General features: G+C 50.5%; 1 protein-coding gene across 1 annotated transcript; it reads left to right on the top strand.

The window, feature by feature from the left end:
* Window positions 1–2,254: 2,254 nt before the first annotated feature.
* On the top strand, window positions 2,255–3,683 carry LOC101841869 (ras-related protein Rap-2a). The gene has a single exon (XM_005088582.4). It carries the CDS (start codon window positions 2,496–2,498, stop codon window positions 3,096–3,098), a length of 603 nt encoding a protein of 200 aa, XP_005088639.1. The 5' UTR covers window positions 2,255–2,495; the 3' UTR covers window positions 3,099–3,683.
* Window positions 3,684–18,153: the final 14,470 nt, after the last annotated feature.

Raw genomic sequence — 18,153 nt, forward strand, 5'->3', positions numbered from 1 at the left:
CAGTCCTATGTACAGATGTTGGGGGCCCTACATTCCTACATCAGCCCAGAAAGTTCTCCAAATCCCTTTGGGTAAGATTTATTGGCGCACGCCTTTAATCCCAGCACTTGGGAGGCAGAGGCAGGCGGATCTCTGTGAGTTCGAGGCCAGCCTGGTCTACAGAGCGAGTTCCAGGACAGTCTCCAAAACAATACAGAGAAACCCTGTCTTGAAAACCCCAAAAAAATTTTATATGGAGGTCCTATTACATAGCTTTGATCAATAAGTCAGTGGCCACTGGCACGGCTCAGTCCCCAGCCTTTTAACCAGTCTGAACCCCAACAAGGGGCTGGGGTGCCCAACCTTCTACTCACAGATTGTCCCTTGAGCGACCTGCCCCTCTCCAGCCAGTCAACACATGAATGCAAGCTCCTGCATGGATGAAGGGGGAAGTTGCTTTTGACACAGGACTCTGTTCTCTGTACTTAGAAATCCCAAGGGCTTGGACTCTCTTGTGAACCAGGTGAAGTTCAAATGTAAATTTGTTTCACATGCCTTTTTATACATTTTAGTTACAGTTGTGTTTCAGGAACTCTGCCAGGAGAGACATAAACTGTCTACCACTAACAACAAACTAAAGGGTTCCTCCAAAGTCCAACTTGGGGAACCAATGGGTTCCTTTGGTTCGTTCACGGAGCCCCGGTGAAGGTGGGTGACCCTAAAGCAGCCGCTCCCACATGAGTGACAGCTTCCCCATGGATGCATCCATGGGGTCCCCCTGCTTCCTGTTAACCTTCCACACACTGTATACTCAAGCACCTCCTAAGACCACAAGGTCATGTGCACTTACATACATCGAGCTGAGAGGTGCAGGAGCCGGTGGCTGGAATCTCGGGAGACCTTAGTGAGTGGGATGAAGAGACGGTTGTGATGTTCAAGGGTGTGGGGACTGTGGGGAACTGGTGTGGGAGCCCTTTTAGATTCTTCTTTGGTTATAGCGGTGAAACCTGCAAATGTTGGAAACGTGTTCCATGCCTCCTAAACTCCGACTTCCAGGCCCCTCCTAGGCAAAGAGCCCCAGAAGGGTATTTCTTATAGCATGGTATTCTGCCCGTTAGTTTACATACTAAAACAAAAACTTGACTTTCCACTTTACAGTGTTCTCAGTAGAATCTTTCTCAAATTAGTCTCCTGTGGATTCCTGTTACATCCTTTATTTCGTCAGACAAAAATGTCATTATTTTGTTATTTTGTGCCAGATAATGCCAGCATCACAGATTTGTGCTGGCTGGGGTTTCCTTGCCGGTCTTGTGACATCTGAGGCTGCGCATTGCTCCATGTTCCTTCAGAAGTTACCGACAGGAAGCTGTTGGGCCTGGGTGGAACCTGAATGTCTCAGGGAGTGTTTGGCTACTTACTTTTCATGTTAGCTTCTGCTTTTGCTAACTTGCTGTTACAGAATGTCTTGTAATACCTTTCTTTTAGGAAATGACTGTATTTTGAGAATGTTTCTGCACAGCCTATAGAAAAGCACATTCCTCTGATGGGCCATTTCAACTTCACCGAAACTGTGCAGGTCGCCCAGGCAGCTGCTTTTGCAAGAGGCGGAAGGGAAGTCATTCAGGGAAACAATGCCAGAACTGGGGGCCCAGCCTTTCTCCTCAGCAGCCAGGGATAGAAGGAATCTGAGAAGGTGGCGGTGGGCCTTGTACCCAGGTTCTGCTTGCTGTTTGGTGAATCCTCATTTCCCCAAAGTGACACAGGGGTATGGGTGACAAGTTTCAGGGTCACTCCAGTCTTAGGCCTAAGCAAGGCGTCATCATCAGGTTGGCAAACCAGGAAGGGGTTCAGTGGGTGAGGTTATGTGGTTTATATTGTACAGAGTTCAGGGAGAAGGGATCAGGGTGAGCGATCACAGCGTCCAAGAGGGAACTGAGACCCTCTCTGACAGGCCTCTCCTTCATCTGCCCTTGAGCGTGGGGTCGTCCCAGGCTGGAGGGGCCAGCGGTAGTGAGCAGAGTGACCTTGAGTGGGCACATCTGCCTCTGGAATGCTGTGGAAATCCCTGTCTTTCCTGGGTTGGCCAGGAAGGGATCGGGTTACCCTCTGGGCTGTCAACGGAGGGGCTCCCTCATCGAGATCGTCAGCCTAGGGCTGACTGAGGGGCCCCAGCTGGTCTTCGGGAGGGGAGTGGGAGGGAAGCCGAGCAGGGCCAGCAAGCTCCCGGGGACCCACTGGAGAGAGGAGGCCCGGGGACAGGGCTGGCGGGGCAGGCCGCAGCTGGGGTGCAGGGTGGGGTGGTGGAGACGGGAGCAGCGCGTGAGGCTGGGGCTGAGGCGAAGAGACTCGCGCGAACCGAGACCCAGTGACCCTCGGCGGCGGCGGCGGGGCGGGTGGGTCCGTCTCCCCTCACCGGTGCCCCGAGGACGTGCGCGCGCCCTCGGCCTCGCGCCCCGCCCTCCCGGCCTCCCCGCGCCGCCTCCCTGCGCCATTCCCCGAGTCCCCTGGTCCCGGCCATGGAGGGTCTGGTGCTGCGCCCCGCCAAGGGCTACAGGGTGGTGCTGCTCGGCAGCGTGGCGGTGGGCAAGACGGCGCTGGCCACGCAGTTCGCGTGCGGCCGCTTCCCCGAGCGCTGCGAGCCGTCGGTGGAGGAGCTGTTCAGCAAGGTGATCGAGGTGAACCGGGCTCCCGCGCTGCTGGAGATCGTGGACACGGTGGGCGCCGAGCACCTGGTCACCCTCAAGGACCTGTACATCCGGAACAGCGACGGCTTCGTGGTGCTCTACAGCGTGTGCAGCGAGGCCTCGTTCCAGGCCGTGCGGCCGCTGCGCGAGCGCATGGGCCGGCTGCGGGGCTCGCGCGCCGTCCCGCTGGTGTTGGTGGGCACCAAGGCCGACCTGGACGCCGAGCGCCAGGTACTGACGGCTCAGGGCCGCGCGCTGGCCCGAGAGTGGCGATGCCCGTTCCTGGAGGTCACGGCCAAGAGCAAGATGATGGTGGACCGCGTGTTCACGCAGGTGGTGCGCGAGATGGAAGCCCTGGCGCCCCCGGCGCAGGAGGCTCCCCGCATCCCCGCCAACGTCCTGGAGACGTGGCCCGCAGAGAGGTACATTGGCTAGCGCGTTGCGGTTGGCCGGTTCAGTGCCTTCTCCCAGAAAAGTTACCGAACCGTAAACAAGTGGATGTTTCTATATATTCACTCCAAACGGTGCTTCAGTCTGCCTACGTGTCTTTTTTCAATGTTTGGCAAAAAACTTTGCAACCACTCGCCCTGCTGTTGACCTCCGACTGTGCTATAAGAAGAAAACAAAAACTGCATTTTTCTTTAAAGAGAATTTACAGCCCTATTTCTTCAATCAGCTTGTTTCTGGGCTTCCCGACCCCCACCCCTACCCCTGTCTAATTTTTGTAAATAGCAGCTTGTGAGCTTTGGATTGGTTGGGGAGTCTGCACTGAAAACAAGTTTTCCTCAGTTGCAGGAGGGTTTTCTCTCTCCTTTTTACAGCTTTGAATCCAGCAGTAAGATTTTCCTCAACGTGAATTCCTAAATATAGTTATGATTTAGGCTGGGTTGGTTTGAAAGGGGATACTGCATGGAGGACAGCTGTGCACACAAAAGGTAGCTCAGCCCGACCTTTTAGTCACACTCAGATGGTTTCCACATCCGTGCGCTGGAAATAAAATTAGAAGTTGGCAATTTTTAACATGCGCCTGTCTAGCTCATGTGCAAACCTATATATAATTCCCAAAGCTTTATTTTCCATGTTTTATTGTGTGTGTGTGTGTGTGTGTGTGTGTGTGTGTGATGTTTGGGCACATGTGTGTAAGGGAACAGCCAGGCTTTGGTCCTCCCATTCCTCCTTGTTTGAGACAGGGTGTCGTTTTTGTTGGTGTTCACTGACTTCTGGGTTCTTCTGTCTCCTTGGCACATCTTGTGAAAGGAGTACTGGAATTACAGTACAGGCTGGGATTTGAACTCAGATCCTCAGGCTCGTACAACAAATGATTTCCCTATTGAGCTGTCTCCCCAGTCTCTACTTCCTAAAGCTTTCACATACCTTGTGTTTGAGTTATTTTCCAGGAAAGTTGGTGGACATGTGAGGGTCATTTCGTGTCATTTTCATGTGTCAGGACTCTCTCTCTCTCTCTCTCTCTCTGTCTCTGTCTCTGTCTCTCTGAGATGGTTTCTCTGTGTAACAGCTCTGTGGAACTTGCTCAGTGGACCAGTCTGGTCTCGAACTCACAGAGATCTGCCTGTCTCTGCCTCCAGAGTGCTGGGGTCAAAGGCATGCACCACTACCATCGGGCAACAAGAGCTCTTTAATGCAGCTGTTTAGTAGTGCAGGGTATTTAAAACTGACCTTTGAAATGTGCTTGTGACAACTTAAGAAGTTCCCTAGCTGCAACATAGTTTTAAATTTGGGGGTCTCACCCATGCTAGTAACTTGAAACAAACCAGGAAGCTCTAGCCTTCCTGTGACCTGAAAGAGTTAACATTGTTAAAGGAAAGTTGGTTAGCCGGGCATTGGTGGCGCACGCCTTTAATCCCAGCACTCGGGAGGCAGAGGCAGGCGGATCTCTGTGAGTTCGAGGCCAGCCTGGTCTACAGAGCGAGATCCAAGACAGCCTCCAAAGCCACAGAGAAACCTTGTCTCGAAAAACCAAAAAAAAAAAAAAAAAAAAGGAAAGTTGGTTGAATGGCCATGTGACAGGGTCAGTTCACTTTTATTTATATGATATGAATGTGATGCTTTTCCTTAATGTAAAGAGCATGTTTCAGAACCCATGTACAGATTCGCCGAGAGAGGCCGCTGGCTATTCTGTCTTCACTCTTCCTCCCCTCCTGAGACAGGTTGGCTTTCCAAGCCTTAGAACCCATCGTACACACACACACACACACACACACACACACACACACACACACACACACACCTTGCCAGACCACAACCATCTCTCTAAGGCTCTGTTTCAGAGATGAGGAGTATGTAGGCACAATGGGAGTACCTTCCTGGCCTCAGCATTGTGTCAAAGCCAGCCCCTGCTTCTGGAGCAGAGGAAATATAAGGTTCTCTATGCTCTCGACAGGCTCCGAAGAGAATGCAATCTCCAGCCTGGGAGATTGACCCCAGGGACTTGGGAGCCGGGCGTCTCCTTCCAGCTCCCCATCCGCTAGTGCTGAGGCCTCCAAGGATTGCTTATATGTCCCTGGGTCCCAGCCCTTATACATACCAGCCCTTGATCCACTAAAACGCTCCCAGTCCCAGCCAACCTCTTCTGCCTTTGGACTTTTGGGATGACCTCATATACCCCCAGTCAGATCCAAGTTTCCAGTTGAGAGTCCAGGGCTCTTGTTGCCTGGCCAGTGGACCAAATGAAGGAGCAGGGTGTGAGGCCAACTCCTCCACCCTCAGGAGTATGCTCAGGAGTGAGGAGGAAGCAGCTTTCTGGAACACACACACACACACACAAAACTAAAGACATATATACCGGATTATACACACACACACACCACACACACACACACACACACACACACAAAACTAAAGACATATATACCGGATTATACACACACACACCACACACACACACACACACACACACACACACACACACACACACACACACAAAACTAAAGACATATATACCGGATTATACACACACACACCACACACACCACACACACACACACACACACACACACAAAACTAAAGATATATATACCGGATTATACACACACACACCACACACACACCACACACACACACACACACAACTAAAGACATATATACAGGATTATACACACACACAGGATTTTCCTTGGTATATTTCTATCATCTGTATGTCAGGCATAAGTTGCCTCTGTCCCTTTATCGGCACAGGAGGCCTAAATGACCCCAACGTGGATTTGCAAGGGACTGTCAAGGAGCACTGCCCTTACAGGTATAGTTTCCAGGTCAGACATCTCAGGCTGGCGTGCAATGACCTTCCCAGGTCTTGACACTGTGGCCCTGGCCTGTGCAACTAAGGAGTATGTCCCCTAAGTGTCAAACTGAGCAGTGGAGAAAGGGAAGAGGGAGGCAGTGAGTGTCCCAGCCCCTGCCCCTCCCTGGGCTCAGGCGGAGCTGTTTCTGGCCAGGGCACTGTGGTTTCTCTGTGTGTGATTAGGGCTGCTGTGGGGTAAAGAATTCTCCTCTTCCGAGAAATACCCACTTTCTCCAGTGTTACAGTGCATAGCCTGCTTGGGTAACTCCCTCATTGTAACACTGGGGGCTCGATGTCATCTTGTGGCTGCAGTCTCTGAGATACCCCAGTGACACCCACTTCCCAGTGCTTATTCCCTGTGGTAACCTCAGCCCCTGAGGCTAGTCTGCCATGTTAGAGCTCTTTATTTCAGAAACATAATGTGACCTGAGTGATAGGTTGCCACTTTCAAAATCACTTCACAAAAGGGTCAACCTCTGCCATGCTTGCCCCCTTGAGAAATACACATGTGTGATGATGTGTTATTTATGATTTAGTAAAGATTGCTTGAAGTATCAGACTGCAATGACAGACACACTTGTTAGCTATAGAAGCTAGGTGGTGGCAGCACACACCTTTAATCCCTGGACTCAGGAGACAGAGGCAGAGAGTTCAAGGTCACACTGAGCTATGTGAAACTGATCCAGTCTAAAAGAGAAACAGCTCACACAAAGGAGATCTCAGCACTTGGGATCCCGTGCCTTTAATCCCAGGATTTGAGAGGAATGTAAGGAAGAGGCAAAGTCAGCCTCGGAGCATTTGGTCTCCAGCTGCGTTGAAGAGAGCAGTGCAGTCTGGATTGCAATCTGAGGTCCAGTGGATCAGCCCTTTCAGCTGAGCTAGAGGTAGGAGCTAGTGGCCAGCTGCTTTGCCTTTCTGGTCTTCGGCTTGGAGTTTGAACTCCAATATCTGTCTCTGGATCTTTTATTATTTGTGCTACACGCATATGCAGTGCTAGGCCCTGTAGTCACAGCAAGGAACTGATGCCTCCAGCCAGCAGCCGTCTCTTAGGCTAGACTGCAAGTGGGCTCTTTCCAGGTGAACATGAGGATGACCGTGTCCCGATAACACCCCAGAGACACAAAATGAATCCGATGAGACACAGCGCAGAGGACCCAGCTCAGTACCCCAGGTTTCCAGTCCCCCAGGACACCGAGATCCCACGCTTGACTGTTCCCAACCCTGAGGTCGAAACTTTTGTTTTTTCCCTCCTGCATCACTAGATACCCAATATAGCGATGAGGCTAGACAGGGTGCTGACAGCAAGCCTCTCTGAAAATGCCCACAGTCCGCACTCTGAGGAGTGTGGCAGCCAAAGGCAAAAGCTCCCCAGACAGGCCATCACGAGACAGGGACTTCAGGATGCTGGGCGTGGCAGAGGATTCAGAAGGAAGTGGCTGATTTGCTGCTGGGAGTTGCAGAATAACGCATGGCTGAGCCCTGTTGCCACCCAGTGGTAAGCAGAGAGTGACCCGCTGCAGCCCAAGGCCTGGCAAGGTCCCCAGCAGAAGGCTGAAGTGGCTGCTTGGTTTTATTGTGCTGTGAAGAAAGACAGAAAGAAGAAGATTGTAAAAGGAGATTTTCGCCATCTATCTCAGTCCCACTGGACCGGTTTCCTCTCTGCCCACCAGGTCCTGCAGCCGCTTAGTGAAACAACCACTCACAGACTTCATACGTATTTATAATTGTTTGGCCATTGGCTTAGGCTTCTTAACTGCTAACCCATTTCTATTAGTCTGTGCATATCCACGTAGCCTTGACTGACCAGTGATGTCCGGGTCTCTTGACTCCCCCACAGCTGCATGGCATCTGCCATCTGTCTTTCTTCTTCCTGACTCTTTGTTCAGAATTCCTGCCTGGCTAAATCCTGCCTGTCCGTTGGCTGAGACAGCTTTACTCATCAACCAATATATAGTGACAGCATCCAGAAGGGCATTCCCCCATCAGAAGACTGCTGCACACAGAGGACAGAGTCTTCAAGTCACGTGTAGCTCGCACACACTGTGAGGTAACTCCAGCGGTCTGAAGTCCCACCCTAAACTGTCCCCTTAAGTCCACACTGGTGATATCCATGCTGATATGACTCTTCAAGAATCTTAGTGGACCTCTGTGATTTGGGGTCAGCCCATTACAGAAAAGGCACCCCCTAAAAGCCTTTGAGCTTTTGGTCTTCTTCTGTAGGTGTGTCAGAGACCAGTACCTCCAGCTTCCCACAGGTCCTATCGATTGGGTATGCTGTCTTTCTAAAGGACCATTACATTTTGTTATGAATTTGTGTTTTACATTCCAACCCCAGCTCCCCCTCCCTCCTCTAGAGACGCCCCCCCCACTCCTCTCCCTCCTCCCATCTGCTCCTCAGAGAGGGTAAGGCCTCCCCTAGGAAGTCTGCTCAGTCTGTCCCATCATCTCCTTGAGGCAGGGCCAAGGTACCTCTCCACCCCACACCCCTGTGTCCAGGCTGGGCAAGGTATCTGTCCACATAGAATGGGCTCCACTAAGTCAGTTTGTGCATTAGTGTTAGGTTTTGTATCCACTGCCAGTGGCCTCATATGTTGGCCCAGTCACACCATTGTCACCTATTTTAAGGGAGTCTAGCTCGGTATTATGTAGGTTCCCCATTTGTCAGTGATCTCTCACTAGCTTGAAGGACTGTTACATTTAAAAATATTCATTAACATGTATATTTTTAAAGATTAATGTAATCTATTTTATGTGTACAGATGTTTGGTCTGATTGTGTGTCTGTCCACTAAATGAGTGCATTGCTCTAGGACCAGCAGGAGGCATCAGATCACCTAGGCCTGTGAGCCACCGCTGGCTGTGGGTCCCCTGCAGGAGCAGCCAGTGCTATTAACTCTGCCACACCTCACCCCTCCCCATTTTATCTCCGCATTCGTTTGCATATGTATTTGCCGTGGTTAGCATGCGGAGGTCAGAGGACAACTTGCAGGAGTTGGCTCTCTCTTCCCACCAAAGGGCACCCGGGACTGAACTCAGGCTTGGTGACAGACGTAACCTTTTGTGTGACTGAGAACTGCGGAGCCCAGAGCCCCAGTCCAATCACTGTGTAGGAGGAGGGGAGAGCCAGGTAAACTGTCTCAGAGCTTCGCGGGTCTGCAGATTACAGGACACACTGCGTGCACGGGGAACCGTACTTCAGGTGCTGCCTCCTTCCCAGTGTTTCATAGGATTATGAAGGCTAAAGGTTAAGGTTTTGTTTCCAGGCCACCGCACATTCAGTTGGCACTGCCTTGGCTTATGGAGCGATTAATATGGTCCATAAATTGATATCGTAGCCCAGGAATGGCTGCAGTGGCCTTGCCTCTCTCTCCACCATAGAAGAGAGCAAGAGTGAGTTCAGCTGAAGAAAAATGGCTTCTCCCTGGAAGCAGCAGGCTCATTCAGTAACGTGAAGACGCGCATGTGCGGGCGCTGAGTGCCAGTGGTGGGTGGAGCTTGCTCTAAACCTCTACCGCACCCGTGGCCCTGGGCACTGGATGAAGGGTGGAACTGTTGGATCCCATGGGCATGCGGGTGGACGTCACTTCCTTTACTGTGAAACTTACTCCTGGACGAGAGAATTGGGGAAGCCTGAGGTTAAACACACCTTCTCCAGAGCACGTCCCCAGCCAGGAGCTAAGCAAGCTGCTGAAGAGAGTGAAGTTCAGGCTTTGGAAGGACCTGGGGTGGGCGTGGCGCAACAGGACAAAGAGCCAGCCTCACGGAGTCTTCGTCCGTTGACGTGGACATGAAACATGCATTCTGTCGGGTAACGTGAGCCCTGGCGTGAAAGCCAAGCCCTGCTTCCCCAGGCCAGCTGAGAACAGCCTGGCTTTTCATCTTTTTTTTTTTTTTTAGACCAGGATGGCCTGGATCAGAGTGGCCTCCCAGGTTCCGGGATTAAAGGTGTGCACCACCGTGCCCAGCCTCACGCCTGTCTACCAGGGACAGAGCAGCTGTTTGGCATTCTGAGCTGGCCTGGCTTCCTCAGCAAGACCCTGGTAAACACAGATGTCATAGTTTGCCACCCCACCCAACAGTGCAAGACAAGAGCAGAGTCCCTTTGCAATATTGTCTGCGCAGAGGTGAAGCAGGGATACCGACTGCCCAGTCCACAGAAGACCCAACACCCAGGGGCAGCAGCCTCCTCTCACCCACCCCCTTCATCCTATCAAGTCCTGAGGGCTCAGGGGACCCATGGGGGGGGGCACCTTGGGGAGGGGCACTTGTGTATAGAGGAGAGCACAGGGAAGGGTCAGGGCTTCCCAAGTGAGATGCTGAGTCAGCTTTTCCAGGCAGGGGTCCCCCAACATCCTGCATCATGTGATGTCCTCCTGCTTGGCTCTCAACCAGGAGTGACAACCATGCCTACAGCTCAAAGGGTTCACCAGGGTCAGGAGGCGTGTTTTCTCAGATCAGGGTCTCAGGTTCTCAGAGACTGGGGTCCTGGAATCTAGGGTGACCCCCAGGATATTATCCAGCCCTTCTGTAAGAGATCATTGGGGGTGGGGACGTCTCTGGAAAGCAGTCACATGTTAAAGGGACAGGTGTGCCCCTCCTCAGGGCTGCTGATGAGTCGAAGGGCCTGGAGCCCTGTGTGCAGGGGCCATGGGGACAGTACAGAGGAGCAACACCACCTTCACCACCCTGCCCCTTCTGACTTTTTTGTTTCCAAGATAGGGTTTCTCTGTGTAGCTTTGGTGCCTGTCCTGGAACTCGCTCTGTAGACCAGGCTGGCCTCAAACTCACAGAGATCCGCCTGCCTCTGCCTCCCAAGGGCTGGAACTAAAGGAATGCGCCACCACCATCCAGCTGTTGTTTTGTTTTTTGAGACAGAGTCTCATTATGTAGCTCTGGTTGTTCTGGAACTTGCTATATAGACCGCGCTGGCGTTGAATTAGCATAGATATTCTGGTCTCTGCCTCCTGGGTGCTAGGATTAAGGACACGCACCACCATGGCCAGCTGAGAAATCTCCTTGAAACAAGCCACGTATAACTACTTCCCTGAGTTAACAGAAGAGGAGGTTTTCAGGAAAGGATTCTCCCAAAACCTTCAAGAAAAGACTGTAAAAGACACTGTGTGTTGACTATTCTTTTTCTGACTGGATTCTGGTCACTTCCCAAATATTCAAAAACTCAGACAAAACAGTTGATGGGTGAATGCCATGCAATGACTAGAGATTTTTAAATGCATTTGCAAGAATCGAGAAGCCACACCTCAGGTCTGTGACCTCAAGCACTCGGGAGGCTGAGGCGGGATTGACTCAAGTTTGAGGTCAGCCTGGACTACATATTGAGGTCCTAGCTTAAAAAAAATACCAATAGCAACAAAATACTATTTAAAATAAAACAATATTTAAGATGCCAATAGCAATGATATGCTATTTAAAATAAAATACTATCTAAAAAAATTCCAGTAGCAATAAAAATAAAATGCATTTGTAGCAGTGAGTATATTTCCTCCTGTGTGTATTTAGACCCCTATCCTGAATTGACTTTTTTGAGACAGGGTTTCTCTGTGTAGCCCTGGAATTCTCTGTGCAGATCAGGTGATCTTGAATTCAGAGATTCTCCTGCCTCTGCCTCCCAAGTGCTGGGATTAAAGGCAAGCGCCACCACTGACCAGCTTGAACTGACCTTCTTTAACAGTTTTTTTTATTTATTTATTTTATGCGTGAGTGTTTTGCCTGTGTGTATATGTAGGTGCCACGAGTGTCCCTGATGCCCCAGAAGTCAAAAGAGAGCACCAGTCTGGTCCCCTGGAACTGGAGTTGTCGATGTTTGAAGCTATCAGGTAGGACCTCTGGAAGAACAGCCCGTGCTCGTAACCTGCTGGGCACATCTCTCCAGCCCTGAGCTGACCTTCAAGGCCCGGTTGTTAGAGTGCTTGCCTAGCCTGCTCAGAGACCCAGGTTTTTGAGCCACAACTCTGAAAGACCTAGGTGTGGTGGTGCATGCTGTAACCCTAACCCTTGGGAGCTGGAGGCAGAAAGTTCAAAAGGTCAAGGTTATCCTTGGATACATAGTAAGTTCATGAGTTTAAGGTCAGCCTCAAGAAAGAAAAAAAGTAAAAGAATAATTGTTGCAGCTTGGACTAGCTCTAGACAACACAGCTTTATGACAGCACGTGTAACACAACTGTGAAATCACTTTGTGCTGATTTTCTGATACTGATGTCTGTGAAAACTGAAGGCAAAAGGCTAGCAGGCCAGCTCCTGGGTCTGGATGGCCAGCTACATGGCAGGACTGAGGCCCCTTCTCCGGCATTCCTGGGCTGACCTGAGCTATATTTAGAACTTTGTGGCATGTTGTCTGCCCGCAGCTCAGGGCTGCAAGTAAGCTTTATTATATGGGGAGCCTTGTAAAATCTCCTTGCAAGCTGATTCTTCAGTGACTGCTCAGTGAAGACTTTAAGTGTAGCTACCAGAACAAGTGCAGGGTGGTATTCCTGTACATCAGGAGACCAAATCCTGGGGACAACCAAGGGGAACGAAGCTCTCAAAGCGTGAACACACCATGAAGTCTACTAAGAAGTCACTACAGGGTGGAGGCTCTGTTTTTGCTTTCATTAAGACATATCAAATAGGCAATTCTTTTGTTTTTGTTTTTTATCTTTTTGAGAACAGGTTTCTCTGTATAGCTTTGTAGACCAGGCTGACCTTGAACTCACATAATATAAGCAAATTCCTATAAGCAAATAGGAAACGCTTTATTTATACAGCAGACAAGGGCTACTCTTGGTCCCAGGCTGTAGTTGTCTTAGTCCTGCCCTGGGTGTGAACATTATTACATGGAAATTTTAGAGAACATCTATTTATATTCTTTTCGGTGCTTTTGTATATTTGTGCACATATACAGTGGTGGTGGACATGTGTGCACATGTGTGTCGTTGGAAAAGAATTTCAATTTCAGCGTCATGCAGAGGAACACTTGAACAATGTGAAAGTAAATGGCAAGGCGATTTCTTTTTATCAAAAAGGGTGCATGTGCCATGATACCAGCACAAACGACCAGGGTGCCCTCTGTCCTTTATCCCCAACATTGGTGACAACTGTGTCTCATTCCATTGGTAGGAGCTCAACTTCACAATCAGTTGGCTAATCACTGTAGAGGGTGGAAGGGAAGAGGTTCAGGGAGCACGAGCCCTCGTTGAGCTTAGATACTCTTAATAGAAGTAAGCAAACAAAGCCAGCGGTGGTGGCGCACACGCCTTTAATCCCAGCACTCGGGAGGCAGAGGCAGGCGAATCGCTGTGAGTTCGAGATCAATCTGGTCTACAAGAGCTAGTTCCAGGGCAGCCTCCAAAGCCAAATAGAAACACTGTCTCGGAAAAACAAAACAAAACAAAACAAAGAAAAGAAAAGAAAAAGAAACAAATCAATTCTCACATATGTGCCGATGCCTGCAAAGGACAGAGGACAACTTCAGAGCCACCCAGCTCTGGGACCCGAACTCTGGAAGAGCAGCAAGTGCTTCTGACAGGTGAGGCCCCTGCAGCCCCTCCACCTTCCTCGTGAGGCCGGCCTAGTCCCTGAACCTGGTGCTCGTCCTGTTAGCTAGCCCCTCCCAGCCCTGTTTTTACTTTTCCTGGGTAAAAACCTTAATGGTCCAATTGTCCAGGCCAAGAATAAGTTCCTGGCAGTCCTCTCAAGTGGCAAGCTTCCCAAGTGCTGGGCTTACAGACATGCACCACCATACCAGACTGCAATATACGCCACCCCCGCCCTGGAGTCTTTAGCCATTCCTGTTACCAATTATTTCTACAAAGCCAGATTGCTTCGAGGGAATTATCTGTTCTGCATACACATTCTCAGACTGGCCCCAGCAAGGTGACTTCCCTTAGCCCCTTCTGTGAACTCATGGGCCTGACTGTTCCCATGAACCAGACAGGAGCTGCCATTGATCCGGGTCCTTCAGGCACCCAGCTTCCATTTCTGTTTTTCTTTGAGTCTTTGTCTGCTTACAAAAGAGGACGAGTTAATGTACTCTCGTGGGAACGAGAATTACTTCGAGGGCTCTGGTGGAGAGCAGGGATGAAGGTAGTTGAGTATACTCTCTGTAACTCACACCAAGGAACAATGGGGAGTCGATTGCCAGGGTGTGTGTGTGTGTGTGTGTGTGTGTGTGTGTGTGTGTGTGTGTGTGAAGCTGGAGCCACTCCCACCAAGGGAAGACAGAGCTTGTGGGCACCTTCTAGAAGGAGTCCGGGGCTGCTGCTCCTAACGTCGTCAAGCATGGGGCCCTTTCTGCTGTAGGGTTCTCACCCTGGGCTCAGCTATAGGAATTTGGAGTTCAGGCCCACTGGTGAACCTGCTGACTTTTCTGACCTTGGACGCAGGAAGCTTAGCTTTCTCTCTGTCCCTGCCTGCATCAGGGGGCAGGTTGCAAGCAGAGATATTCCTGAAAACGGCCTATTTTTAGCAGATGCTTCACATATAAGCAGAAACCCCTGTGTTTGACGAGGAGATGTGGGCAGACTGGGATTGGTTATATCCTTAGCTGTCTGCAGCAGTGTGGCCTGAGGCTTCCCAGTGTTCTTGAAGCTCCACGGTGTGTTTCCTCTTTCCCTCAAGACTTCAGAAGCAGTTAACCAAAGCGAGCCGGTTCCGACTCTCTGTAACTGGCTTCTCCTGCATACCGTCCCAGTGACCAGATGGGCTGGAGCCCAGGGGCCCATTCTCCCTGCCCTCTGAGGCTCCCCAACAGTGGTGGAGTAGGATAGGAAGGCTAGAAACTCAAGAGGGTGTCCACGGAAAAGAAGAACTCAGCCTGGAGTCTAGTTAACCTTCTCTGCTAACTGAGAATCCAGAAACTTCAAGAGAGTAGAGTGGTCCTGCATTCAATTCCTATGATTTGTGCGAAACTGCTGGTTGTGGTAGTGTGGGCACGCAATCCCTGTGAGAGGTGATGGAAACCAAAGACTCAGGAGGATCTGGGGCTTGTTGGCCAGCCAGTCTAGCCTAACTAGTGAGCTACAGGCCAATGATAGACCTTGTCTTTTGTTTTTTTTTGGGGGGGGGTTTACGAGACAGGGTTTCTCTGTATTGTTTTGGAGGCTGTCGGTCCAGCCCAGCCTCGAACTCACAGAGATCCACCTGCCTCTGCCTCCCGAGTGCTGGGATTAAAGGCGTGTGCCACCAACGCCCGGCAGACCTTGTCTTAAAAATGAGGCAGGCAGAGGCTGGAGAGGTGGCTCAGTGGTTAAGTGTGTGCTCTGCTCTTGTAGAGGACCAGGGTTTGATTCCCAGCACCCACATCTGGCAGCTCACAATTGCTTAGAACTCTGGCTCCAGGGGATCCGGTGTGTTCTTCTTAACTTTTTGGACACTCAGTTTAAAAATTAAAAAGAAAATTAAGTAGGTAGATAGTGTTTCTGAGGATGACACCTGTCTTAGTTAATGCTACTATTGCTGTGCTGAAATACCTTGAATCAAAAGTAGCTTGGGGCCGGGCGTTGGTGGCGCACGCCTTTAATCCCAGCACTTGGGAGGCAGAGGCAGGCAGATCTCTGTGAGTTCGAGGCCAGCCTGGACTACCAAGTGAGTTCCAGGACAGCCTCCAAAGCCACAGAGAAACCCTGTCTTGAAAAACCAAAAAAAAAAAAAAAAAAAAAAGGTAGCTTGGGGAGGAAATGGCTCACACTTCCTCACCACTGTCCATCGCTGAAGGAAGTCAGGACAGGAACTCAAACAGGGCAGGGACCTGCAGGCGGGAACCAATGCAGAGGCCATGGAGGGGAGCTGTTTACTGGTTGCTCATCATGGCCTGCTCAGCCTGCCTTCTTATAGAACCCAGGACCACCAGGCAAGAGATGGCAACATCCACTATGGGTTGGGCCCTCCCCCATCAATCACTAATTAAGAAAATGTCCTATAGGCTTGCCCACAGTCTGATCTTATGGAAACATTTTCTTTTCTTTCTTTTTTTTGGGGGGAGGTATTCAAGGCAGGGTTTCCTCTGTGACTGTGGAGACTGAAACTTGCGCTGTAGACCAGGCTGGTGAACTCAAAGAGATCTGCCTGCCTCTGCCTCCCAAGTGCTGGGATTAATTTAGCTTTTCTTAATATTTGTTGTTGTTTATTTTGAGATAGACTGGCCTTGAATTTACTAGGTGGTGGAGGGTGACTTTGGACTTCTTAGCCTCCTGCCGGTTCTGGAGTGTTGAGATCATACTCATGTGCCACCATACCCGCTTCAGGCTTTGTTCCTCCTTTAGCCTTGTAAATTGCCTCCTTAGAGAGGCATAGCTCAGAGAGGATCACAGCTGTAAGCACTGCAAGGGTGCTGAAGCTCATGAGACACCACGGGTTCTCTCCCCGTGTCAGATTGCATCCCAACTTTTCTATAGACCGTCTGTCTAAGGACTTAGTAAACTTGCTAATTCCATTTCACTCTGGTTCGTGTGTGTGTGTGTGTGTGTGTGTGTGTGTGTGTGTGTGTGTGTGTGTAGTTAAGGATACAGCTTTAAGTATAGGGCCCCATGGATTTGATTGTGGCTACACTGGGCTGTGTGTGTCTCCCTGGTACCACTGACGCCGTCAATCTGGACTACTCAGTCTTGCGGCTTGGACATTGTGTCACTTTTCTGATGCTGTGACGAAACACCACGACTAGAAACAACACAAGGAAGAAAGTTCATTTTCCAAGATGGAGAGAATCCATTGTGGTGGGCAGGAGACGGAAGGAGAGAGAAGGGGGGGGGAGAGAGAGAGAGAGAGGAGTCTATAACCTCCCAAAGCTCCACCCCACAGTGACATACTTCTTCCAGTCATGCTATACCCCTAGAGGTCCCACAACCTCCCTAAACAGCACTACCAATTAGGAACCAAGTATTCAAATACATGAGCTACAAGGACATTTCTCCTTCAGCCACAGACACTGAGGCCCCAGAGGCTCTGGTGTCAACGAGTAAGCAGAAGTCATTGCCAGGACTAAGTGGGCTACGCCTAAGACCCCGCACACATCTCTGCACCCCTCTACCTCCTGCTCTGTATCCTTTCTGCTCTGGAAGTGTGTTACAAGTTTGTGAGCCTTTTGAAGTTTACACGCAGTTGGTTTCCATTCAGGCCCCCCCTGTTGGGTTGGTTTCCTCTCTATGCCCAGTGGCTTTCTGCAAGGCCCGTTGGTGTAGTCATGGAGCTCCAGAAGAGAACAACCCCTTTTTGAAAGACCAGGTGACCCAGGAAATCAATCGGTTCTACCTTCCCTTGAACCAGAGTGGCACAGTGTCACTGGAAATGGACATCCAGAGTGACCTCAGCTCTGTCCCCACAGACCTCCTGGAGCCAACCTCCTAGGTAGCCTGTGCCTTTGTAAACCCCAAAGTTACACAACTTGAGTTGATGACCTTCGGGTGTTTTAAAACAGCTTTGCTCGTCATCCAGCCAGCTCATTCCACTGCGATGGGCAGACCTCTGTGGATCCACATGACCCTGCTGGATCTCTCCACCGACAGGTAGACTGTCCCTGAGGTTTGGCAGTGAAAGACGGGCCCAGAGAAATGATCTTGCGCACACGCATTCTTACTGTGTCAGTACTGTCGAGCTGATGCAAATGTAGCCCAACCAGAATTTTCTGTGATTGCCTATCCAGCCCGGCTTTCACCTACAAGGCAGACGACCCTTTCATGTCTGGGAAACGAGAAGTCAACATGCCACTGCTTTGAAGTTCCGGTCTGAAGCCTTCAGTTATGTGGGTCTCTGATCCCAGACACACACCTTGCAGGACCTGCTGAGCGTGTCCCCCCCCCCGTGGATGGCACCGGAGACCCCTCCTTGGTTCTCAGAGCACTGAAACCATCCTTAGGACATGCATTCACACATGGTTGTCACTGACACTTTTATTTCACTTGGCACAGCGCCCCCTGGCTGTGAGCCACCTTCTGTCCAGCGTATCCATGCTGCGTATATAACCTGCACTAACCACCTAAAAGGGACCTCAAGCATTAGTCTTGTCAACATCACAGTTTGGGTTTACAACACTTGTATCATAGGATAGTATTGTAACAGGCCCTGAGGCCTTAGCACCACTGGCTTTGGAGGGGTAGTTTCATGTTTGGGGCGCCAGTGGAGTTAGGCTCTACCTTTGATGATTTGCTGGAAGGTTTCCATTCACCAGAAACGATTGAGTCTGGGTGTTCCAAAACATTGTTTT

The sequence above is a fragment of the Mesocricetus auratus genome, unplaced genomic scaffold, assembly GCF_017639785.1.
Source record: "Mesocricetus auratus isolate SY011 unplaced genomic scaffold, BCM_Maur_2.0 Super-Scaffold_15014, whole genome shotgun sequence".
In the NCBI taxonomy this organism is placed as follows: Eukaryota; Metazoa; Chordata; class Mammalia; order Rodentia; family Cricetidae; genus Mesocricetus; species Mesocricetus auratus.